We start from the raw sequence: 26,958 nt of genomic DNA on the forward strand, positions 1-26,958 counted from the left end.
CATAGCGAAGACCTTTTATTGTTTTGTTTACATTTCCAGCAATAGTACAGTGATTGATATAATGAGCAATGATCTACCTCGTCCCCGTATGTGTGTGAAGCCCATTTGTGGTGACCCCCGACGTGATATTGCTGGAATATTGCTGAAAGCGGCGTAAAACCATACTCATTCATTCGTCCCCGTATGATAAACCAAGTCACCGAACATGACCACCCAATCCGTTTCGTTGCCTCTCTCTACAAGTACAGGTTGCTGAAGACCAATATTTGTACCCGGAATCACCGCGGTCACACAGAAAAGTACACAAGTCATGACGGACTCCGATCTAGAATAGTGAGTTTGGTTTAACGCCGCTTCAGTATAATCTTGAGGAAAGCCCAAATTTATGCAGGTGTCAGACGTTTAAGACTTTGGTAAAACCAACGACCACGAAACATAATGTGGAGATCTAGAATCAACAGCAAGTGACACGTGTTGGTGGTTCAACTATCTCAAGCGCTTCCTACTATCACAAAAAAGAAAGATGAATAATTTCGTAGGCTGAAAATCGAAATTCAAAATTGGGAGTTCGGAATTCTGTAAAATTTCCAGAAAGCAAAGGAAACAAGTTATCTTCAACAGAGAAGTCTGGCCAAATCTGGTGCCGCTGCCATTCCCTTCCAGACAGAGTTTAGCAGTTACACGGACTAACCATGCACTCTATGAGCGTGATGCACTCCAACAGAGACACGCATCAGATGAAGATAACTGACAATGCATGACCAGAAAAATGGCATAATACCATCACCATGTGATCTTGACGGAAATATTTCAAATAATGTAAATATAAAGATTTTATTAAAGGGTGCATCAAAACGGCTCATTTTCTAAGCCAAAACACAGACCACTGGCAGTCAAAATGACCAGTGATATATCAGATTTGTCAGTCGCTGGTCCGTTTTAATAAATTAACCCAACAAGGGTCCTTAAGTCATTTATTTTGGGTGTACATACACGGGACCAGGTCAAAGGGTTCTGAGCCTAACAAACAAATCCAACAATAGTGAAAGTGTTCTTAATTTTACTATTCAACATAATCTCCCTTCTTTTCATATCGATATGGTAGCTGTTCAATTCCAGTCAGGAAGAAGCCTTCTAGCGCTTGAAAAACCCATTCACGGCAGCTTTGAGGTCATCTTTGTCGTCATAGCGATTTCAAGGAAGGTGTTCTTTCAGTTTAGGAAACAGGTGAAAATCAGTTGGTGCCAGGTCTGGCGAGTATGGAGTGAGAAAGGACTTCGAACCCACATTGTCGCACAGCAGTCGAAAGGTGTCAGAATAGGCATCGCCTTGAAAAAGTAGAACTCCAGCAGTCAGCTTTACTCGCCATTTTTCTTTGAATCAGCATAGTGGGCACCGGCAATCGTCTTTTGACTCTCTAAGTAATCAACATGAATCACACCATTTGCATCCCAGAATAGAGTGGCCATAACTTTCTTCACTGATGTTAAAGACTTGTATTGCTTTGGTACCGGAGAAGTGGAATGGTGCCATTCAATGGATTGACGTTTTAACTTGGGATCATAGTGCAGACCCATGTTACTAATCTCTCTTTGAATTTGACGAAATCCTCAACTAGCTCAACATTATCCGTAAAGAATGTCAGTTCCTTTTTCCTTAAGATCAGAATTTAGAAACTTTGGCACCCAACGAGCAGATATCTTATTCATCTGTAAATGTTAATGAAGAATAGTTTCAACGGATCCATGGCTTTGACCCGTGTCTTCCTCAAGTTCAGCAATGGTAATGCGTCTATCTGGCAGTATAATTTTTTCTATTTCCTTGATTGAATCTTCATTGATGGAAGTTAAGGGTCGTCCTGACCTAGGGCCATCATCAAGGCTTGTTCTCCGAGCCTTAAAAACAGCTGCCCAACGTTTAACAATGGAATAGCTGGGGCACTTATCCCCAAACACTTGTGACATGCGGTAATGACGTTCTTGGCCAGTATTTGTTTCTGAAGTCAAAAGCTTGATGACTGCTCGGTCCTCGTTCTTTTCCGTTTCTGTGTCCAATTGGACCCCTATGACGTTCAAATGGCTGCGACTAATATACAAACGGCCTCAACAGACCAAATACACTAGTCTTGCAATAAACTACCCAAACAATGTCTTGGCTTGGTTTGGTTTGTTGTTTTACGCCGCACTCAGCAATATTCCAGCTATATGACGGCGGTCTGTAAATAATCGAGTCTGGACCAGACAATCCAGTGATTGATATCATGAGCATCGATCCACGCAATTGGAATCGATGACATGCTTCAACCAAGTCAGCGAGCCTGACCACCCGATCCCGTTAGTCGCCTTTTATGGCAAGCATTGTCGCCTTTTATCAAACAATGTACTACATTGACCCTTTGTTATGGCCCATAGTTGAAAATTAGTCAGACTTGGAATCTTTTTACAGGCCCTCGTATTGAGTGAATCCTACTGAAATCGGCGAAGAAGTTCACACTCAACGCCAGAGCAGAAAACAGTCTCGATTACCCGAAACAGATTCCATTGGACGTAAATGGCAAACTAGAGGTGAAAAATACATGAAGATCAATTAAAACTCGGTGGTGATTGCAGATCTAAAAGATCGTCTAAAATGTAAGTATGTCATGCTCCCCAGTCGAATCCGTCACTCACACAATCTGCATTAAAAATAGCAAGTGTTTGCTACTTGATCCTGCAGAGCAGTGAGCCAAACGTGATTAAACGTGTGTGACCGTCAGACATGAAAATAGATTTATCATAAAGGACCCATCTCCAACTTCGGATTCCCGGGGAAACGTCTTGCGTGTAGCCCGTCGGTCCGACTGTCGTGACCATACATATATGTAGGTCAATTACACAAGCCAGCACAAACTTTGTGTTCCGATCCACCTGCCTCTGGGTTCAACTCGCATGCATCTGAATGGAGGTTAGAAGTATAGGTAATAGGGGTTCTGCCGCAACTCCACTGGAGCCAGATTTATATACCTATACCACCACTACAGATGGCATTTTTTATGCCAAAATGACTATGCGATTCAACGATAGTCATGAGATTAAGTTAAATTGGCTCCAGCTCACCAATACCTGGGGCCAATCAATGTTGTCATTAGTTCAGATGAGCCTAAATGGTAATGAAAATATTCTTTATTATTTTTATCAATAAAGCGATATTCAACATTTTCATTAAGTTCTTCGTTCATTTTACTAGGAGACCAGACTATATAACTACACTCTTCTTGGAAATTGATAAGAAACAATTGATAACCGGATTTGGTTGGTTTGACATCACTGATATAATAAAAACCTTGTGGTAATTCTCTCCATTTAATAGCTTTTTCGATTGTTGGGTTGTAATTCTCCATTATTATATATTTATGTACGCATTTGTCTAAATGTGATCTAACGATAGTAAGCAATCTATTTTTAATCTCCAACCAGTTCTTTCGTTTTGGCACGGAATATAATTGATGCGCTTGTTGCCTCCCCTGTTCTATGAACTTTTTTTTCTCGTCTTCGCTAATACCACTGGTCTTACGATATTTTGATCGAATCTCATGCTTCATTACATTGTATTTGGTGAGTTCCGACAGCACTAAACGAAACTCATCCTCGGATATCTTACAATCGGCCATTGCTGTCGAAATATGATCCTCAATCCAGTTCAACTTTGCTTCGGCGAGGATCCGAATCTTATCGTGTTTTAATGCTTTCTTTTGCAACCTACGAGAAATGAATTTTATCGTTATTCCTGCCAGTCCCGAGACTCCAGCCGCTATTTCCATGCCGAGCACGATAGACGCGGCGATTATAGTTGATAATAAACTAACACCTGCTACACCGAGTCCCATGCCAGCTGCTACAAGCGCGGTGTCAACTCCGTCCAGAGCATTCACGGCTCTGCGATACTTTTTATACAATCCAAGTCTCAACTCCCTCTCCTTCTCTTTTCGATGTTTTATGTCACTTATTTGATGTTATCGAAATCCATCGAAAGTATCCATCTTTTCAAATGCTTCATCGAGCTCTGGATATAAACCCATAGTGTATATTACGATCACATAATAGTCTTTAATTGATCTTGCTTAAATGTTTTGAGAGTATACATCAACCTTATCAAATGTATATTATACGGCAAGAATATCTTAGAAAGAGAAATGCTGTCACTTTTAACAATTTGGCCCCCCTCGAGGGTTGCAACGTTGACGCTCGTGTTTCTTGAGCCATTTAATCGATAGACCTGGTAATATTTCGAAGGCATCTACCGGTGTATCTCCGAACAAGACTTCAATAATAAGCGTAGAAATATTAGGTATTGCACTCAAGTTAACTTTAATTTCATTGAATTCAGTAACCAAATTTAAACTAACATTCTTTACTGCCGGATCATGCAAGCATCTCAAAGGCCGACGGCGGTTTAACGTGCATTCCTAATAATATGGAAAAATACATATCGTTCTCGTTCTCGTTGACTAAACCTATACATTATAGGGACAAGGATGGGCAAGCTAGAATAAAGCAAAGTAATGGGCTTAGATTCATAGACTCCGTACAGTTTCTGTTATCTTCCCTGGACAATTTAGCTAATGCGAACAATCCCGATAACTTTGCGATATCAAATAAATATACCGATAAGATAACTCGTCATTTGTTGCTGAGAAAAGGTGTATATCCTTACGAATATATGGATGATTGGTCTAGATTCGAAGAAACTGAATTACCACCCCTTGAATCATTCTATAGTAACTTAACAGAATCTAAAATAACAGATACCGATTATGAACACGCTCTGACGGTCTGGGATAAATTAGGTTGTAAGAATTTAGGCGATTATCACGATCTGTACTTAAAAACCGATGTACTGTTACTCGCCGATATATTCGAGATATTTAGAAAGACATGTTTAAAACAATACGGCTTGGACCCGGCATGGTACTATTCCAGTCCCGGACTATCGTGGGATGCATTGTTGAAGAAGACAGGTGTAGAACTAAAACTACTCACAGATTACGATATGCACTTGTTTATTGAGAAAGGATTAAGAGGTGGTATATCGATGGCGGCGAAAAGGTATTCTAAGGCTAATAATAAATTAGTGGAAGGATACGATCCGAGTAAACCCGACACGCACATATTATATCTCGACGCTAACAATTTGTACGGATGGGCTATGAGTCAACCTTTACCCACGGGTGGTTTTGAGTGGGTCGATAAGAATGATATCGAAGTGGATGATATCCATAATATCAATGTGAATGATGCGAATAAAGGGTACATACTAGAAGTTGACTTGGAATATCCAAGTTCAATACATAAAGATCATAACAGTTATCCGCTAGCTCCCGAAAGATTAATGGTTAATAAAGATTGGATGTCGGAATATCAACGCTCCTTGATGGGTAATAGTAGGTTAGCTAACGTAGAAGAACTCGTACCAAATTTGATGGATAAGACAAAATATATAGTTCACTACAGAAATCTCCAGTTGTATCTATCGTTAGGTATGAAACTTAAGAAAATACACAGAGTTCTAAAGTTTGATCAAAGCTCTTGGATGGAGCCCTATATAAGGTTGAACACAGATTTAAGAAAGATAGCTACCAGCGATTTCGAAAAGAATCTATATAAGCTCATGAATAACTCAGTATTTGGTAAAACTATGGAGAATCTAAGGAAGCGTGTTGATGTTAAATTAGTCAGATCTAATGAGGAAGAAAGACTCAGGAAACTTATAGCCAGTCCGGCTTTTAACAGAAGCAAGATATTCGATAACGACTTAGCCGCGTTGCATATGCAGAAGAGTAATATAAAATTCAACAGACCGGTGTACGTCGGTATGAGTATTCTCGACTTGTCAAAACACTTAATATATGACTTTTATTACAACGAACTTAAGAAGCAATACGGCGATAGATGCGAGGTGTTATATACCGACACAGATTCTTTGTTGATGGAAATACAAACCGAGGATGTGTATAAAGATATGGCAGAAAAAATAGATATGTACGACACGAGCGATTACTCAAAAGATAATCCACTGCACAGCGTAGTAAATAAAAAGGTGTTAGGTAAGATGAAGGATGAATGTGCTGGGACCCCTATAGTGGAGTATGTCGGATTAAGACCTAAGATGTATTCTATAAAGAAGTCCGATAATGGGGAGATAAGAAAAGCTAAGGGCGTTAAGAAGTATGTTGTAAAAAAGCATATCAAACACGAACAGTATAAAGAATCATTATTCAACGGTAGAACGTTCAAACACGAGATGAACTCTTTAAGAAGTTACAATCATAGGATATATGGATTAAGAATGAACAAGACATCATTATCCCCCTTAGATACAAAGAGATGGATTGATAAGGATGGTGTAACTACCTATGCTTATGGTTATGGTGGTAATACCGTACCGTCGGGAACTATGAACAACTCTTCTCGTACAAATGCCCTACGTATACCCGGTCCATCTTGAAGATAATAAAGAATAGGCTCTCCTTCTTTCATAATCAATCGACTAATGTTATATGTCTTAAGGGACCATATGGGATCGGTTGCGCGACGTAGGCCTCCTTCGAGGTCACCGGGCTGGTATAAATATCTTACCCTTACTCTATCCGGAAGTTTTCGTTCTTTGCCTCTCCTCGGTGCTGAAGATTCGGAAGTCACGGATTTCATTTTAATAGCATCGGATGGTTTCTTCCATATTAATCTCGTTACTTCATTATTCAGCGCTGATACAACGGCTGATAATCGTGTCACCCATTCGGTTGATCTCAATCGCTCGGATTTCATTTCGATCCCATACTGATAGCCAAACAAACGTTCCGCTGATGTCCTATTAAATCTTTCCACGATAGCTTGACTGCGGTGGGCCTCTCTTTCACCACGCCTGATTTCGACATCGTGCTTTGTTAACAGTTTAGTTATCGATCCCATAAACTCGCGACAGGGATCTACTTGAAATAGCTTTGGCCATTTTAGTGGTCCGCGTTTAGTGCATTAGCTACTTCTGTTGAATCTTTCGAGGTTAATGGCTCAGCCTCTTTGTATCGACTAGGCACATCCACTACTGTTAAAATGTATTTATACGTTTTGCGTCTTACCTTATCGTGGGGAAGAAACAAGAGGTCAGCCTGATGAACTTCATTCGTTGTAAAAATATCAAACTTCTTCCTCGGTATATAACGCGGTGCCGGTAAATATATTTGCCACATCGCTTGTTTCTTTAACCAATCCTTGGCCACATCTTTAGATACCTTAGCCGCGGTGGCTAATTTTTTTATTGCTCCTACACCTTTTAAAGTTTATTCATTATTAATTAATATTGATGTTTCTTTTAATACGACTATCGTTGAATCGCATAGTCATTTTTGCATAAAAAATGCCACCTGTAGAAGGTATATAAATCTGGTTCCAGTGGAGTTGCGGCAGAACCCCCATTACCTATAAAAATTTAAATCATAGACTCCAGGTGGTGGTGAGCTAGAGTCAATTTAACTTAATCTCATGACTATCGTTGAATCGCATTGTCATTTTGGCATAAAAAATGCCATTTGTAGTGGTGGTATAGGTATATAAATCTGGCTCCAGTGGAGTTGCGGCAGAACCCCTATTACCTATACTACTAGGTTAAATAATGCGTCAAAACCCTTTCGATATACAACAGAAATCTCTGCAGTTGATTGTACAATTCCGACAATATCATGAGCAGGTGTTTATGGATCACTATCAAATAGTAACGATACCAGGTATTCGCGAAAGGATGAGCGTATCCTACCTCACCGGTGACACCCGTCTCCGACACATGCAAAGGCAAGTCAATTGTTCACCTGAAACAAACATGGAAACATATGGTACACGTCAAAATAGGGAATTGCATCGGACATCATTTCTGTGGCTGATGCGTCAAATTTGGAAATGTTCCCCACACGTCTACCATAAACCTTTTGAAAGCTGTCCTGAGGCCTTGAATGTTGTACCCTGATCAGGGGCGGTCGGGTAGCTTAGTGGTTAAAGCGTTCGCTCTTCACGCCGAAGACCCGGGTTCGATTCCCGACATAATGTGTGAAGCCCATTTCTGGTGTACCCCGCCGTGATAGTGCTGGAATATTACTTAAGGCGGCGTAAAACCATACTCACTCACTCACTCACTCACTCACTGTAACCTTGATCAAAAATTTCTGAGCAAAAGTTGTGAAATGTAGACACCAAAGGCTGTAGCTGCAGGACTATTGCTCGATATGAAGTGAAATTTAACTATTGGATAGTTGAAGTAATCACTCCTGTCTGCGGAGAGTGTTTTGTCACTCTGAACCTTTATTCATTCAGTCGTTTTGCGCTCATTGAAATCTTATCTTTGCATATACCCGAATCACTTCATGGTCTCATAAAGGGGTTTTGTGGCCCTGCCTTTATACATACGATTTCTTCTTTTATAGCTGTTTAACGCCACACTTAACAATAATCCTGTATATATGCTCTGGACCAGGCACTTCATTGATTGGCATTAGCTGCAGCGATCCACGTATTTGAGATGATACGTGCAATCAACCATCTGTCACCGAGCAATGTAAACCCATCCACATACACTGACAGGCAAAGTAAAAGTATATCGAGTTGTTTTTTATGTAATTAAAAATTGAGAAAGCAGAAAAAATTTAAATTTGATTATTTAACCAACACTCGTTCCTGTAACAGTTTGTGAAAAGTAACCTGTAGCTGGGTAATTAAGTGTAAACGTATACTGGTTCAATGAAGACCGGGGAAAGAAGTGAATATGCAACCACACGTCCCCTACCATGTTTGAAATGTAAAGTTGTTTCGAAAAACGCAAATTTATTTATTTTCAAAGAAAGGATATCTAAGATACTCATCAGCAGTTGTGTTTTATGCGATTTTTGTTTTAGGTTTTAAAAGTTTTAAATCAAATCAGATTTTAAAAAAATAAAATAAAACCATGTAAAAAAAATTAAAAAATCTTTTTTTCATTTAACATCGCTGACTTAAGATGTTTTCAATTGAAAATCGAACAATTGAAGTCCACTAAGTGGTGTGTCGTTTCTTTTGCTGAGTTCAGTTCGTTGAACTTCATTTTGAATTGTTGGTGAACTTCTTTTTATTCTCAACGGGATCCCCATTGGCTCTTCACAAAATCTCTGACCCGTGAGGATCCGGGTTTGAATAGGTTTTCACCAACCAATGCTTGTCGTAAGAGGTGAATGACGGGTTTGTGGGGACAGGCTCACTGATTTCCAGTTTGATGCATGTAATTGATTCCAACTGCGTGGATCTATCCTCATGATATCAATCACTGGATTCTCCGGTCCAGACTAGATTGTTAACAGATCGTCGTCATATAGCTGGAATATTGCGGAGGTTAGCGTTAAACAACAAACAAACAATGTGGGACAATGTACAATATCTTGACAGCGAGTGTTGCTGAGCAACATACTAAATAGAAGCAATAAAATACATTTCCACAATCATACATATAAAACGTCAAAGCAAAGAATAACCAGTCTTGATTATCCGCCGAAACAGATTCCATTGGACGTGAAGAGCAAAATAGCCATGTAAAATATACTATTAAGAAATGTCTGCTAAAGGCAGAGTTCATCGTATGATTTCGACATATAAAAACAAGTACATGTATTGTTCTTGACCTTAATTGTATTTTGGATCCACTTTTGATGTCAAACAAATATTGGAAGCTGAGTAATTAAATTCAATATTGGTAAATGACAGCAGCAAATAAAACGCACGTTGTGCTGGAAGTTCAAATAATTGCCTAGGTATGTATTTATTTCGTAGGCTATGCATCCCTAACGCAGGTAATGATTAAATAGAAGACAATAAAACGTAACACAGAACCACCATGACGTTTCTTTCTGACTTGCCTTTGCATGTGTTTGTGATGGGTGCCACCGGCGGGGCAGGATACACTCACTTTTTCGCAAACACCTGGTGTACTCACTATTTGATAGTCATCCCTAAATACATGCTCATGATACACTAGTAGTCGGAGTCGTACCCTTAGCTGTATAAAGATAGACACTTCAGGGTTGTGTCGCTTTTATTGATATCCCAATTTATAACATCTCCAAATATACTGATTAACTGAAAATATAGCAGGTATTACACCTGGGATATGCACGAGACATACCGTAAAACAATTGTTTCGAACAATATACAGTGCAGGAGAAACTATACATAACAAACGCGATTTGAAAGTACATTTACTGTAGATTTCAAGAAACCATTCACGGGCTCTAAGCAAGTGAGGTGAGGTGAGGTGAAATGGGGTTTAACGTCGCGTCCAAGATTATTGCACTTATATAGTGACGTGCATGTACGTGTGTGTGTGTTTGTGTGGCTGCTTGTACTAGACCGGACTGATGCCGATTTATAGTGCTAGCTCACTGTGATACCATGCCGAAATTTTAACATGAATACCCCACTCAGACACAGTATACTGACTCCGAGCCGACCATTCATGGTTTTAACCCCTTAATGCCGAGCGCCAGACAGGGTAACAACAAGTACCATCCTTTAACGTCTTTTGGTATGACGCGGCTGGGGATCGAACCCCGGACCTTCCGCTCTCCGGGCGGACGCTCTACCATTAGACCACGGAGGCGGTTCTAAGCAAGCAAGTGAGTGAGTGAGTTGGGTTTAACGCCGCTTTTAACAGTATTCCAGTTATATCGCGGCGTGTCAGCTTAATGTGGGAGGAAATCCCGAAGTGATGCAGGTCTAAGACGTTTACCACTTCGGTGAAACCCACGAGCACGGGTATTGTGCTGACAAACCTAGAAACATAATCGGGGCGAACCGGGATTCGAACCCACAATCATAGGTTTCTGGCGTGCCCAAGGGACGCAACTCTGCACAGCGAATCGTCTAAGCAAGTTATAATGCAGGGTGTATATTAGAAAATATATCTGCTGTGCATCATAAAATGTGTATACCTTTCCCATGAAGAAAGACTAACAAAAGTGCAACATGTAGAATCTATCCAGTGTTTTCATGTTATTTGAGATGTACAAAACGTGAAAGATTCGCTTCGTGAAACAACAGGACCAACATTATGTGTTAACGTATTATCAATTCTATGCCTCATGAAACATTACAATTTTTGTAAAAATAGACTTATTCAGAATAGAGACACACAATGCAAATATCATACCCCAAAATGCCATATCATTATTATAAACTGATTGTTACATAAATAAATATAAGCCGAGTAAGAATTGCTACAGAGACCAAATATTTTCCTTCTTTAGGATTGAAAGTGACCGTGTGCATGTGTAAAGTCCTCAATTCAATTCGGATATGAATACAATTTAATAGTTTTTAATCGAATGTCCATGCAAAGAAAATATACATACACATCAATACTTGACTGTCACACGAGACATTTATAGAAGCACGCACGGTACATAATACTGAACGATTTACCTCCCCTTAAGTTCATGAAAGATTTGTCAGTCCAGCGATTTATAAAAATAAGTACAGTTATCACAAGACTGCACGATTTACCTCCTTTTAAGTACATTGGCGCTCAGGCATGCATTAGAGTGGCGAGTCATAAGGTCAAATTGAAAAGTGATGTTTTAGGTTTAATGTAGTAGTTAAAAAAACCTCAAAACTGATAGGAAATTCAAGAAGAAGACACAGTTCATGGCTTTGATGGATGTGAAGACCAAAATAATACGTTGGCAGTCTTTCTGAACTTCAACCTCAATGTATTGAGTCTGTTTCCGGCTTCCGAAAGAGGCCGTCGCAACTATGTTCACAAGGAAGAACGAAGGGCAAATGATACCATTGATTTGAAAGATGTTTTGTCCCGCCATTAAGGACTATTAGCTCTGCACAAAGAACAAGACTAGACGTGTCGTTGAAAGAAATCAAACGACTCCAGCAAGTTTTGCCGATGGACAAACATTAGGAGCCCAAGGTATCGACTGAGAGTACCGGACCATCGTCAGTTAGAACCATTACCATTATGGACTGTTTTGAAACCATTGGCCAAATCAGAAACAGACTTCACTACATCAGACAAAATACCGCATCTTCCAGACTTGTAAAGTAAGAATTGATGATTTAAACTTAACATCAGACAAGAATCAGTTTCCCTAAATGACCCGCGCTACTTCTAGTTTCAGGAACCACCAACAGTTTAGATTCCTATTCGAACACCATCTCAAACAAATTGTTCAATTATAGGAACGAGTTGCTGAAAGTGGTCTTTCTCATCTCACGATGTACATTGCACTACTTGTGGATGCAATACCTTCCATACATGGTCATAGAAGTGAGATGAAGTGGGATTCAAGATTATTGTCCCTGCGTGCGTCTGGCTGTGTTTGTACTAGTGCGGACTAATGCCAGAATATAGTGTTATCCCAATAAGTTATCCCACGAGTCCGAGCTGATAACACAAACACCCTTCGTCGGTTACAATCATTATGGTTACTGTCGAAACATATACCAAGAAATGGGTCAATGAGAAAAATGAACCTGTTGAATTTCTTCACATGAATACAATGTGTGAAGCCAATTTCTGGTGTCCCCCCGTCGTGATATGGCTGGAATATTACTGAAATCATACTCACTCTTTCAAAGTTGGTCAGCCAATGTACCTCCAAATCCCAGTTTCAAAGATTAACCTTAATCCTTAATACCATTAAGAAAGGACTTCCTGTGCTGGAATATTGCTAAAAGCGACGTAAAACCATACTCACTCACTCACTCACTGTAAGGCACTAATAAGGCAAATCAGGTCGCTTGATGATCACTGGATGAACTGAGTTGGATATTACATATTTATATTGTATCAGCAGAAATATGTAATCCTTATCAGTGATCATTTTGTTGGGATATATTGACATTGTTTTCGTGAAATTATGTAAACACGTTTTCGTTGGAAATTCGTTTTGGTTATTGTTTTCAGAGAAAAGAGTTGTATATCTTGTCTCCGATGGGAATTGTGTGGTTACAATGAGGCCAGGTTGCGGCCTCGATCGTTTTCATCAATATCAACCACTTTTCTATCTGATCCAGGTATATTTACCTTGCTCCGGAGCTTACCTGCAACAATTTAATAACTTCAGAACTATGGATCATACAGGAATGATCTCACGCACCAGTAGATCCGTGAAGATCCGGGCTAGAATAGATCTTCAGCAACCCATGCTTGCCGTAAAAGACAACTATGCTTGTCGTAAGAGGCGACTAACGGGATCGGGTTGATCAGGCTCGTTGACTTGGTTGATGCTTGCCATCGTATCCCAATTTCGTGGATCGATGCTCATGATGTCGTCAATCACTGGACTGTCTGGTCCAGACTCGATTATTTACAGACCGTCGTCATATGGCTGGAATATTGCCGAGTGTGGCGTTAAACAACAAACAAACAAACAAGGTTCATGCACTAATCTGGCAAAGCAGAATTGTTTTAATTCAAAAAGGCGTTTATTCCAGTAAAAGTTTTAAATAGAGTCAAAGGGCATCTTTTAATCAGAGATACAGGAGACAGTCGAATATTTTATTGATTTATCCATTGTTCGAGTCAGACGTACTGACGAGAGCTCATACATTAAATTGTCTTAAACGACATATTAAGTGGTTCTATTGTGCCTGAACAAGTTGTAGTTAAACACCTAGCTGTGGGACTAACACATCTAGGGACATACGATAAACATTAAGACAGATTCTCAGCGTAGGAGGGGGCATGGGTGGCCCAGTCGTCCAAGGCACCGCGATTCGCTGTTCAGAGTTGCGTACCTTGGGCACGCCAGAAACCTATGATTGTAGGTTCGAATCCAGGCTCGCCCCGATTATGTTTCTAGGTTTGTCAGCACCATACCCGTCCTCTCGGGTTTCACCAAAGTGATAAACGTCTCAGACCTGCATCACTTCGGGCTTTCCTCCAACATTAAGCTGACACGCCGTGATATAACCGGAATACTGTTAAAAGCGGCAACTCACTCACTCACTCACCCAGCACAGGAAAAACACAGTTTGTACACTTTCATGGACTACGGTGGTGTTTCAGAACGTTTGGGGCGCAACATACATATAACTGAAATATTGCCGTGAGCATTAATTTTTTAACAACACCGTCCCCTTGCAGTTCAGTATACACTTGATAGAACAGGATTTCAGCAACCCATTTTTCCCATAACAGGTGACTACGCTTGTCGTAAGTGGCGACTAAAGGGATGCATGTCATCGATCCCAATTGCGTGGATCTATGCTCATGTTGTCAATCACTGGATTGTCTGGTCATGCGTTGTTTAACGTGCGGCGTTAAACCACAAACAAACAGTATACACTTGGTCCATCTTTGGTCCAGGCCAGTTATGTCTGTTTTGTCAAATGCTGGTCTATCAACCAGTTTTTTGGTCCTTCTTAAACCTCTGACCATGGACGCTTTTTAAAAAAAATTGAAAACAGATGGTAACCACTAAGAACCAGATCTGGCGAATAAGGTGGATGGGGAAGAGGGATGTATCCACACATTCTCGTACATCAGCCTTTGCGACATAACTTTGGTGAACTGGAGCATGTCTTGGACGAGGAAACTACCACATCGACGTTTGCCGAGACTCTTCTCTTTGATGGACTCGCGCTATCTTTTCAATGATTTAGTATGATATTCACCATTCATCACCGTGGTGAATAATCGATGTGTATTATGTCTTTGGTGTCCCGAATAAAGTTGTTCCTGGCATTCCTCGGTGGATCTGGTTGCTTTAAACTTCTTTGATTTTGGGAGACCCGAAGTGTTTCATTAGTGATGTGTCAGTTGCCTAAAATGAAAGTGGCGATTATGTGGTGGTGGTGGTGATGTGGGTGATAGCATTCTTGAGACCCATCGGGCACAAACCTCTGACATATGAAGATGTTCATGAAGGAATAATTAAATTTGCGTTGTGTTCATTGTAATTCCTGCATTCTGATTACCTGAATTGCTCACGTGTTATTGCGTTCATTTCCCAATGAATGTAAATCATTAAGCCACGCCCACCGAGGTGTACTACTTTTGTTACAACGGAATGTCGGTGAATCCCAATGTTACATTCGAGGGAATACTACTTCTGCTCACGTGTATCGTCATGCACAGGTCATTTAGCGAAATTCATGCATATCCATTGTCCAAATTACCCTTTGAGACAGAAAGCCGAGGAATGAAACAGCAAACGTGCAGGCTCGCTCGTCTGGGTTTTTTTGCCGCTTGCTTGGATTCCACAAATTCCATGTCTTCAGGTTTTCATTTCTAACCCGCTGTTTTCCAACTACGTCTCTCTGGTCTCAGGGGACTAATGTTTGAATCTGACTGTAACTGACCATGCCATTTGAAACAGCCGCCTTCTCCCGGACATATTTGTTCCGGTTTGTTACAGTCTGACTGTTGCAGTTCTTCTCGCCTCTCGCCTTGATTGACAGGTCCTATGGTCTTTGTTTTAATCCTACTCTCCGTTGATTGGCTACTGACTTTCTGGGCGTGTAAACTTTTGTGAATGAATTAAACAATCACTTGATTCATGTCACGCCACAATATGTATTCCTACACCTGGAATGTTAATCAATCTCGTCATTTTTGTCTGCTTTGATATGTGCAACTGTTATTGGTGAAACTATTGTATATAACATTTCCATGTCGAATTTAATTATAAGGATTGACTGTGTATTTTTTTCGGGTTCATTGAGGTATGAATAAAAAAAACCCGATGTGCAAACTGCAAGAACGCATGGAGTGAAATGCGCCTACTGTTCAGTACCAGGTTGTGGACGGCATCAATGTCTTCTTTCTGCTGGTTAGGGGTCAACCAGAGCTGGTGTGTTTTTCCAAACTATTATTCTTCCACCCTGAAATTCCTTCACTCAGCATTCAGGCAACCGTTCATCAATATTATTTTGTTATAGACCTTCTAGAATCAAAGGGGCGGTCGGATAGCCTAGTGGTTAAAGCGTTCGCTCGTCACGCCGAAGACCCGGGTTCGATTCCCGACATGGGTACAATGTGTGAAGCCCATTTCTGGTGTCCCCCGCCGTGATATTGCTGGAATATTTCTAAAAGCGGCGTAAAACCATACTCACTCACTCACTCTAGGATCAAAAGTTGATAACTGTGCCATACTCCTGGAGTAGGGTACCTAAAGGTTGAAGGCAATTTTCAGCAAGTGACTAGATTGGCGCACCCCAAATTGTGAGAAATGACTAACCAAACACAGGTCAATACTGACATATGTCAAACGTAAGCATAACGACAACCTAAAAGTCCCATGCTCAAAACTTTCTTGACCGCATTTGTGGTCTAGTGGTAGAGCGTCCGCCCGGAAAGCGGAAGGTCCGGGGTTCGATCCCCGGCCGCGTCATACCATTAAAAGATGGTACTTGTTGTCACCCTGTCTGGCGCTCGTCATTAAGGGGATAAAACAAGGACTGGTCGTTTCGGAGGCAGTAAACTGTGTCTGAGTGGGGTGTTCATGTAAAACTGCTGCATGGTATCTGCTAGCACTATAAATCGGCATCAGTCCTGACTAGAACAAGCAGCCACACACACACACACACACACACACACACGTCACTATATAAGTGCTATAATCTTGGACGCGACGTTAAATCCCATTTCATCCCATCTCACCTCAAAACTTTCTGATATCCCCTCTTGAACCATGTTATTTCGCTCTGCAAATTCACACTATAAATACGCCCTAAACAAACTGACGAATGAAACAATAAAAACTAATATAGTAATTAGCTTTATTTGAATGACCAGTGCATACAGTGTAACAAATAGCTATCTAATGATGCAAATGTCAAAGGATGAGCAACTAGAAACGTTATTCCACAAGCACAGAATGTTTGTACACCTTAACTGTTCGTTGCAATCAAAACGTGTGACAGCAACACTGTGGCAAAGGATCTAAATCCGAACTATACAGTGTGAAATACTTTACAGCATATTCATTCGCTACATAAAACTACATTAATCTATACAGAATAAGAAAATGTTTGTTTTTATTTATATATACAGTACTTTGATATAAATGAAAATGTAAGAAATTTCTGAGACGAGAATACAACTATTTTAAAAGGACTTATCAGACACTGGCGTACTATATGGAGCATGTGAGTGAGTTGGGTTTTGTGCCACATTTATCAATATTCCAGCTATATCACATCGGGGGACACCAGAAATGGGCTTCACACATTGTACCCATGTGGAGAATCGATCTCAGGCTTAAGGCGTGACGAGCGAACGCTTTAAGCACTAGGCTACCCAACTCACACTGTAATATATAGAACTTGGTGTTCTCATGGTGGAACACTTTGATATGTTCATCTAAAGACAATAACTAAGCTCATAAGACTCTCTCTCTCTCCCTCTCTCTGTGTGTCAGTCTCTCTCCCTCTCTCTCTCTCTGATTTTAAAGCTAACAGTCGTTGACATAAACAACATTTTATTTGTATTGGTGTCATGACCAGATACTTATACGCATTACCAGCAGATTGGAAGGTGTCTTTCAGTTTTCATCAAAACATTATACTCGCATGCATAAAGGTAACTAAAATGTGTAGTTCGACTACCTTAACGCAAACAAGAAATGAACCCTGAAGAAATTGTTGGGTGAGTGAGTGACTATGGTTTTACGCCACTTCCAGCAATATCACACCAGATATGAGCTTTACACATGTACCCATGTACGGAATCGAACCCGGGTCTTCGGCATGACAGGCGAGTTCACGCTTTGACCACTGGGCTACCCAAATGCACCTCACGGGCATCTCAGCAAGAAACATGTCAATTTCAAGCTCTCTGGTGTCCCTGACATTTTGATACACTTTTGTACGGTCGCACATGCTAATATACAAGTATTCATAACTCGGTTTTTGTACCTATATTTACCTATATTTTCTCATAACATGCCTACTAACTATGATTTACAAAGAAGTTGCTGCACTAAATATTTGCCACAGCTGAGGTGCAGGGGACCATTCGTCTGTTTTATCAGACATCTACAAGGAATTTAATTGGGATTTGAAATCCTTGATTGACCAGTCATAAACGATTACATTTAATATCATGATATAATGTCTGATTTCGATAGATTTAATATAAGTTGATCGATGTCATTTTTAGGATACGTCATGCTTGTAACCTGCTAAAATTGGGTCATTTCTTTAGCATGCTCTTTCTATGAAGATTTCAAAAGGCGTCACACGACATTTGCTCTTAAGGTGTTTGATCAGGGTTTAAGGCAAAAGCCTTTCATATTTTTCATATTTCTTATAAGTATGGAAATGATTTTGTCGCTTATTTTTTTCATCCATTGTTGTCCGTGGCCTGAAACAACTTTTCACTCACTTATTTCCACCGGAATATACAACAGTTCTCAACTAACGTTCTCAAAGTTTTAAAAATAAATATCCAAAAGACTGACCATAAGATTATCACACCCTAACCAACCAGCAGGTAGGACAGAGCCATCTCCAATATGCCCCCAGACCGCCTCCGTGGTCTAGAGGTAGAGTGTCCGCCCGGAGAGCGGAAGGTCAAAATACGTTTAAAGATGGTACTTGTTGTTACCCTGTCTGGCGCTCGGCATTAAGGGGATAAAACAAGCACTGGTCGACTCGGAGGCAGTAAACTGTGTCTGAATGGGGTATTCATGTTAAACTGTTGCATGGTATCACAGTGAGCTAGCACTATAAATCGGCATCAGTCCGGTCTAGTACAAGCAGCTACACACACACACGTGCATGCACGTCGCTATATAAGTGCAATAATCTTGGACGCGACGTTAAACCCCATTTCACCTCACCTCACCTCACCTCACCTCACCTCACCTCACCACGAATATGCCCCCCAAGGTTCATAGGTCTCGAAATAGTTCGTGGATGAATACACCCTCAACGCCTGAAGCACGTGTAATTTTCATCTTCTTATTAATATCATACAACTCCTCAGATCCTGCCATTCTGGTAGGTACATGGGCTTGTCATCACAACGCTGTACTGAGGAGGATCATGTTGTCTCCAAGACCGTCTGAAAAAAATATGCACGGACACATCGTTTATTTAAGTAATTCCTGCACAGTGTAAGATCGTTAACCGTGTCACCATTGTAATGCTATTGCTTGTTATATGCTAACTACATACACTATGTGTAATGAGGAGATGGATGAACTCGAAACAACAGTCTAAAATTGAATGAATGTTGTTAAACGAAACAATGAGGAATATTCCATCAATACCATGGTGACTGGTGTATAATCGAATGTGAACCAGACAGACTAATGACTGAAAGCATCGGCAATGATCTACGCCACTGGCACGACCACACTCATTCAGCCACTAACCCTGACCACCCGAACCTCTCTAGTGGCCTTTTACTACAAGTATGGAAAACTGGGTATTTTTTAGAGTCTATCCCTTTTAAACAGGGGCGGTCGGGTAGCCTAGTGGTTAAAGCGTTCGCTCGTCACGCCGAAGACCCGGGTTCGATTCCTGACATGGGTACAATGTGTGAAGCCCATTTCTGGTGTCCCCCGCCGTGATATTGCTGGAATATTTCTAAAAGCGGCGTAAAACCATACTCAGTCAGTCAGTCAGTCAGCCTTTAAAACATGAAGCAGAGTAATAATAGACAAACGCCTACTACCTACCTCAGCACCACCCAGATGAGAACAAGGACTACAACCAGAACTAGCACACATCCCAACGCAGCACCAGTGATAAGTCCAACAGATACATGGAAACAGGGAGTGGCACATCTCTCCCCACAGTAGCCTGTTTTGCAACCGTTCTCACATTTCTGATCCTTTATGGCACAGATATTGTCTTGACATCCACGAGGACAATCAATAGAGCAAGTTCGACCTGTTTTGCCATTTTTGCAACCCATGCAACTTCCTGTTTGCTGATTACATGTTTCATTACGGCAGTTATTGCTGCATGACTTAGAACAAGAAAGTCCCCACCGTCCTCGATTGCAGCCATGTATACACTCTCCTTTAGATGGGTCACATTTATGTTCTTTACGGTATTCTCTACAGTGGTCAGAACACGTCCGGTTACCAACTGAAACAGGAAATATGTCAAATATTGTACAAGAAAAAAGGATTTGTACTCAATACACACTTGCTATTGATGACAAATACAGTAAACTACGGTTATAACGAACACGCTTATAACGAACTGACGGATATAACAAACTTACTTTTTTGGTCCAGACTATTTGCTGTAGTTATGCTGTATATATGCTTATAACCAACTACGGTTATAAAGAAATGCTGCGCTTCCTCATAGATAACAGCAACAAAACCCTTTCCATATTTAAGGATTGAAGTTGTATTTGTTGACGTTCATCAGCTGATGAAGACAGTGCCTTACATGAGCAAATTCCATGATACACATACAACTTCAATCCTTATATTGACAGATACATAAATCATAACAAAACAATCCATTAAACACCAAACTTCAATTATTTAAAGCGAACTATATCAACGCGGAGAGTCGTGACGTCGTGACGTCATCCGTCCCAAACATTCCATTTGGAGTGACATCCCTTGGTTTTACAAACGGCAGAAAATGGCGGCTACGGCAATGTTATTCGCTTGAAATAAACGTTGCACCCAGTAAAGTTAGCGTTGGAAAGAAATCCCGACCAGGCTGATGCTAAAAATGGATTGATATTAACGTTCTGCGAACTTTGGGTGTGTGTTTGAGTCATACTACGGCTGATGATGACAGGGATTACCGCTTGAGGCGGCGCGGTTGGATTTCCCGAAGCAATACACGACAGTGTGGAGCTCAGTGATTTCTTTTGGCAAATCGAGGATTCTCAGTTTTAGCTTCGAATGGACGCTTCATTTCAGTGACCCGACATGATCTGTCTGGCCTCAAAGCCCGCATCATTCATAGCCTGAATCGATGTCGTCAGTTTTCCCTAATGATTTTTAATGTTATTTTTAGACATTGAGGAATCCCCCCTCAAGTAGTTCTGTATGTCTCCGCACTAGATTGACAACGTAATCACGTGACATACTGACGTTCATCGGGAAATTAACGACAGTCAGCTTGGTAGTGTTCACCTAGGCGAGGTCACCCGCTACTGTCAATGTTCATAAGAAGTATCGAGTCGATTGTACGATTCCAACTCGTCATTAGCATGTGGCTATGAATCCCCCCGGTCGCACCGGTCACAAACACATGCAAGGGAAAGAGAGTTGTTCACCTGAAAAAAACATTGGAAGATATTGTACAAGTCAAAATAGGGAGTTGCATCTGACATAATTGTTGCTCACTGAGGGGTCAAATTTGGAATTTGTTTCGCGAGCACCTGCTATCATCACTATTTGATAGGTATCTAGGTAAACACATGCTCATATGACACAGTCGGGATCGTACAGTGGACGGCTTTCAGCGGATAGTTTTTATGATGATGGAAAGGTGTCCGTCGCTTTACTAATAACTTTTATTTTCATGTGAACCATTGTACATTTAAGTTTAAACTATTAATGGCAACTAGCAACATTGAAACATAAGAAATCTTTCTATGTACATATATCATGCTTTTATACAAAGAAAATCAAGTTTGGAAATTATATGATTGTGCCAATTGCTCCTGTAATCATGACTGTACTATAGGCCTGTGGCCTCCTCAGTACGTTGAATAAAGAAATTGAATAATGCTGTATTAATAACTTCGCCTGATCTATGCCTTGTGTGCAGCACACGCGACCACGTGCAACTACCTGTTCGTATGATTCCACGAGCTATTATGCGTTAATAGAAACACATACATAAAGACATGAAATTCCAGTTTGCAGATTTAAATCAACTTTAACCAATGCATAGTTAGTGTTATCGACTTGCTGATACAAGCAGTGTATTGCATGCCATACTTCCGGATCAAGAGAAGCTCATTGTGTATGTGCATAACAACAATTATATTTTCACCTTAACTGATCAAACGGTTCGTCACAATTGACATTGAATTTCCTTTTCAATTCTTATCCCATTATACCCAGTGTTGAATTTTTCTTATGAATGTGGAAAGGGTTTTGATGTCTCTTTTATTTGCATATACGCCACAGAATGCAATGTATATACTCTCAGCGCAAAGTAAGCAGTGTTTAAAGGAACGAAGTGAAAACACACCACCTTGGCTAACACTGTACCAAATGCACAATAATAGTATTCAGCATATATTTGTATTGCGATCAACATTTTTTATGACAAGGTATGTTTCATATTTTGCGTGTTTACGGTGTTCAATACTCCTTATGGAGCTTATAATATTGAGGTTGAGGATTCTATATTTGACAGACAGACAGACAGACAGCAGATTTACTCGGTTATGTGGGCCACATGGCCTATATTACAGTGTCAGTACAATATAAATTTAGTCACGTTTTTCTAAATTTAAATATCTTATACAGGTATACAGAAGTCAGTTTTATTACATCGACATGTTTGCAGTTAAGAATATTTGGAAGTGACAGGTAACCGTCATACGTATCCTGTAGTTGAGTAATATAATGTTTTCGTAAAGTCTGGTAATAATCACAAGTGAAAAAGACATGATCTTCATTTTCAATTCAACCCTTGTTACAATATCTACATACACTTTTTTCATTATCTGAGGGGGTTTTACGTAGAAACTGAACATTAAAATTTTGTAAGCTAATCCTAAATTTACAAAAGGTTCTTCTGAGAGATTTATCCTGCAAAGAAGCAATATATTTTTCTACATTCAGCAAAGATTTAACATTTGAATAATGAGATAAATATTTGGAAGCAGACAATTTTGCAAACCAATTTTGAGAGGCAACATCTTTTAGTCTTTACTGAAATTCATACAAAAAAATATTTACATCACCAACATTTAGGTAGTCACAGACATGACAAACCATTAACATATAAACAATTTTAAGATCTGTCACCCAACTGTGCTGACCTTTCTCATCTAGCTTTTTAAGGAAGTAATAACATTGTACAGGATATCTATTTGATCCCATGTGCAATAATTTTAGCCAATATTTTATAGCTCTGATCTGACTCTGGACAAACATATAGTGGCGGCCAGTTTCCCCTAAGATAGCTGTGTTTGAGGCATATTTACCTACACCAAGAAAATATTTAAAATATGAAGTTTGAACTTTCTCTATACATGCAAAATACCTTAGCCCCCAAATTTCTGCACCATATAAAAGTATAGGACTTATTTTATAATCAAATATTCTACAAGCTGTTGAGAATGATAAGAATGATTTTCTTTGGGAATAATTTATAAACAGGGATGCATGCCTTAACAGCCTCAGCTGCCAGGTTCTCACATGATTTCGTCCAAATCAGTCTAGAAGAAAATATTACCCCCAGAATATTTATAATATGAAACTGTTTTTAAAATTAATAATAATAATAATAATAATAATAATAATAATAATAATAGTGAAGACTTACAACATTATAAGCAAAGAGTACAACATCATCCGCAAAAAGCAACAGCATCAAATCCTCAATATCTTGAGAAACAAATATACTATTTTGACATTTCAGTGACAAGATCATTTATAAAGAAAATAAATAATATCGGGCTCAACATACAGCCCTATCTAACACCCACCGTTGTTTCGAAAAAACCTGTTTTACCAGAATCTTCTTTAACACATGCTTTCACAGAGCTAAACATACTTTTAAGAATAACATACATTTTACCATGACAGCCTTTCTGGAGTAGGGCATATAGTAGTTTTTTTCTGTCGACATAGTCAAAGGCCTTTTTAAAGTCTATGAAGGCAGCATAAAATCTTCCTTTTGGTTTAGAGAAATATTCAGTAACAAGAGATTGCAAAGTAAAAATGTTGTCCGTAGTTGAATATTCTTGTCTGAACCCGGCTTGCGCTTCAGATATCAAGTTGTTTATTTCCATCCATAATCTTAGCCTATTCTCTAGTATTGTAGTAACTAGTTTGCCAGTTGTATTCAAAAGGGATATTCCTCTGTAATTTGATGTGTCCTTCGTATTTCCAGATTTATATAACGGGATAATCATGCCTATATTCCAATTATCAGGAAATATTCCTGTATCAAATATCTTATTGAATAAAATGTTCAAGTACGGTGTAAAATATGGCTGTGACAGTTTATAGAAGGAGTTGGGAATACCATCTTCGCCTGGACTTTTGCCTTATTTTAAGCCTGAGATAGCATCAGCGATCTCTGTATCTGTGATAACACTTGGCAGCAACTGATCAGTAAATGGGAAGTGTTCGCAGTTTTCACAAGTGTGATTTTCAATGAAGTCTGTAACTATAGTCCCGGATTCACATGTTACACTTAATTCCGGATTCAATAAATTTTTGAAATACGACAACCATTTGTCTGGAGAAATGTTTGAGTTCGAAGAATGTTTGCCGAGAGCATGTTTCAATGCTGTCCAAAATGTTTTACAGTCTTTACCTACAGCGGCCTCAGAAATATCCGAAGCTATTATCTTCTCATGAGCGATTTTCTTCTCTTTACAACATTTCTTGAACTTGTCCTTTGCTTCAATATATTTGACAATGTACTGTGTGACATTGCGTGTCAGCGTCTACATTAATTATGTTTTCAATCAGATATGTGTTGTTAAAATAACCCATAAGTATTGTTACCGAAGATCTCTTATTCTTTGTCAGAATGATCTAGTCCCGTGCAGATTCCAGGTTAGCAACCCATGCTTGTCGTAAGAGGTGACTAAAGGGATCGGGTGGTCAGGGTAGCTGACTTGGTTGATGCATGCTATCGTATCCCAATTGCGTAGATCGATGCTCATGATGTCAATCACTGGATTGTCTGGTCCAGACTCGATTATTTTCAGACCGCCGTCAAACAGCTGGAATAGTGCTGAGTGCGGCGTTTAAACAACAAAGAAACAAAGAAACAAACAAAATGCTCCGGGTATATACCGTTATAACATAGGAAATGAGGAAAGTCTAAAATGATTGTAAATATAATATTTGTGTTACCTGATCCATGGACGATGATCAGCCACAGGGAACAGCAACACAACATCAACTGCATTGTCTCTGGTAAAGGCAACATACGTTTATGTATAATACATCGTTAATCTATATGGAGAATTATATAACCCCTAACTTCTTACTTTAACAAAACAATTCACACGATGCAACAATTGTTGCGTGTGGGTCGGGTGGTGATGTGGAGGTCATTTTTCCAAGGACGAAATCTACTTAGAGTAATCTACAACAACAGAGGTGTACTTGTACCCCTATCGCGATCTGAAAGTGAAAGGAATGATAATTTAGAAAATAGAATGTATGCTACAGTTGTGGAACACCTAAATGTGTTCCACGTCTCGGAATAAAATATGTATTACGTTACCTGGCGGTGGGGTAGCTTAGTGGTTACAACGGGCGCCCGTCAAGCCGAAGGCCCGGGTTTGATTTTTCTAAGGGGTACAATGTGTGAAGCTGTCCCCCGCCGTGATATTGCTGCTGGAATATTGCTAAAAGCGGCGTTAAACCATACTCACGTACTGTTATTTTAACTTGTGTTATTCAAATACTGGTTGATGTTAACACGTTGATAAGCTATTCTTTGTCAATATTGCCTAAATATGCTTTCGCTGTGAATGTTCAAGTGTTCCCATCTGTATCTGGAGAGTGACTTGTCCCAGCCGCGTTGCCAGGCGAATGTTCTGGGATTTCCAAGTTTTCAGAGTGAGTGAGTGAGTTGGGTTTAAAGCCGCTTTTAACACACCAGTGATGACTTGGTATATATCAGCTCCTTTCTATCAAAACTCCGTACTGTTATTCCTTCGCTTCCAACGTTTCTTATGTTTGATGTAACGCCCCTAACCTTTACTAGTGTAATCTTAGGTATATATATATTAATATTCAATATGTTAATGCTTTATAATGACACTCCGCGATGTCACTGAAATTATGTCAACAGTGAGTGGGTGAGTGAGTTGGGTTTAACGCCGCTTTTAACAGTATTCCAGTTATATCGCGGCGTGTCAGCTTAATGTGGGAGGAAAGCCCGAAGCGATGCAGGTCTTAGACGTTTACCACTTCGGTGAAACCCACGGGCACGGGTATGGTGCTGACAAACCTAGAAACATAATCGGGGCGAACCGGGATTCGAACCCACAATCATAGGTTTCTGGCGTGCCCAAGGGACGCAACTCTGCACAGCGAATCGCAGCGCCTTAGACGACTGGGCCATCCGTGCCCCCTCAAGTTATCAGAAATACCTCGAACAAATAATGTGATTGTGTTCAACCATACTCCGCGAAGTTGTCTATAAGTTGTCATTTGCTTTGGTACCACAAAATAATTTCATATTTAAAACATTATAGCGTATGTACTATCAATTTAACATCAGTGTACACACGCACATGTTTCCTGTGTACAAGCATACAGATTTTGCAGGACGCCCAGCGAATCAGTTACACACCCAACCCCTCACTCCCCACAGCCCACCCGTCGTCAAATACCAACTGTCCCCAAGAAGACCGCTCCTTACCTTATGGTGATATCTCACACAGACAGCAGGTAACAAAAGTCGAGCAAAGTTAAGACACCAACAACATGTTTGTACTGTCAATCAGTGACTGATTCCGTGTACGGTTAACGTTGTCAGAGACAGGAAATCTATATTGGTCTAAACTGATCATGGTTTTCCCCGAAGAATGGCATCATTGTTTGCGGAAGTTTTAAGAAATGTAAAACTCTCCCCAAAAATAGGTCAAAGTTTAACCGCTGTCGAAAGACACCGCTGTGCATGCGAACGCCAAAGAAAGGACCCTACCCTTTTGAAAACGCCCTTGCTTGTACCATAAACACTGGTAACTTTCCATGAGTTTGAGGCATGTTTTTTTTCTGAACATGTCCGGTCCGTTCCTGTAACTTCCGATCAGCAA

General features: G+C 40.0%; 2 protein-coding genes across 4 annotated transcripts in view; one reads left to right on the forward strand and one right to left on the reverse strand.

Annotated features, from left to right (window-relative positions):
- LOC124141783 (receptor-type tyrosine-protein phosphatase F-like) overlaps positions 1-26,958 on the forward strand; it is a 76,700-nt gene that overhangs the window by 3,298 nt on the left and 46,444 nt on the right. For all 3 annotated transcript variants that reach the window (XM_048400256.1, XM_046509890.2, XM_048400258.1), the window contains exon 2: positions 2,446-2,630. The gene's annotated coding sequence lies outside the window, so the exon portion shown is untranslated. The remainder of the gene's footprint in view (positions 1-2,445; positions 2,631-26,958) is intronic.
- LOC125382110 (platelet endothelial aggregation receptor 1-like) lies at positions 18,809-26,720 on the reverse strand. Its single transcript, XM_048400261.1, has 4 exons — positions 26,562-26,720; positions 25,040-25,099; positions 19,688-20,102; positions 18,809-19,068 (listed from the first exon to the last, which is right to left on the reverse strand). The coding sequence occupies exons 2-4, from the start codon at positions 25,092-25,094 to the stop codon at positions 18,987-18,989; spliced, it is 552 nt and encodes a 183-aa protein (XP_048256218.1). The 5' UTR covers positions 25,095-25,099; positions 26,562-26,720; the 3' UTR covers positions 18,809-18,986.

This window comes from Haliotis rufescens, unplaced genomic scaffold (genome assembly GCF_023055435.1).
Source record: "Haliotis rufescens isolate VD_foot unplaced genomic scaffold, xgHalRufe1.0.p SCAF_2, whole genome shotgun sequence".
In the NCBI taxonomy this organism is placed as follows: domain Eukaryota; kingdom Metazoa; phylum Mollusca; class Gastropoda; order Lepetellida; family Haliotidae; genus Haliotis; species Haliotis rufescens.

Bases quoted from the DNA above. Each gene is read 5' to 3' on its own strand.
- LOC125382110 (XM_048400261.1), bottom strand. From the start codon at position 25,094: ATGCAGTTGATGTTGTGTTGCTGTTCCCTGTGGCTGATCATCGTCCAT. The intron at 20,103-25,039 runs GTAACACAAATA...TTCCTGTTTCAG, and splicing joins GATCATCGTCCATGGATCAG to TTGGTAACCGGACGTGTTCT. The intron at 19,069-19,687 runs GTAGGTAGTAGG...TATTTTTTTCAG, and splicing joins CTCATCTGGGTGGTGCTGAG to ACGGTCTTGGAGACAACATG.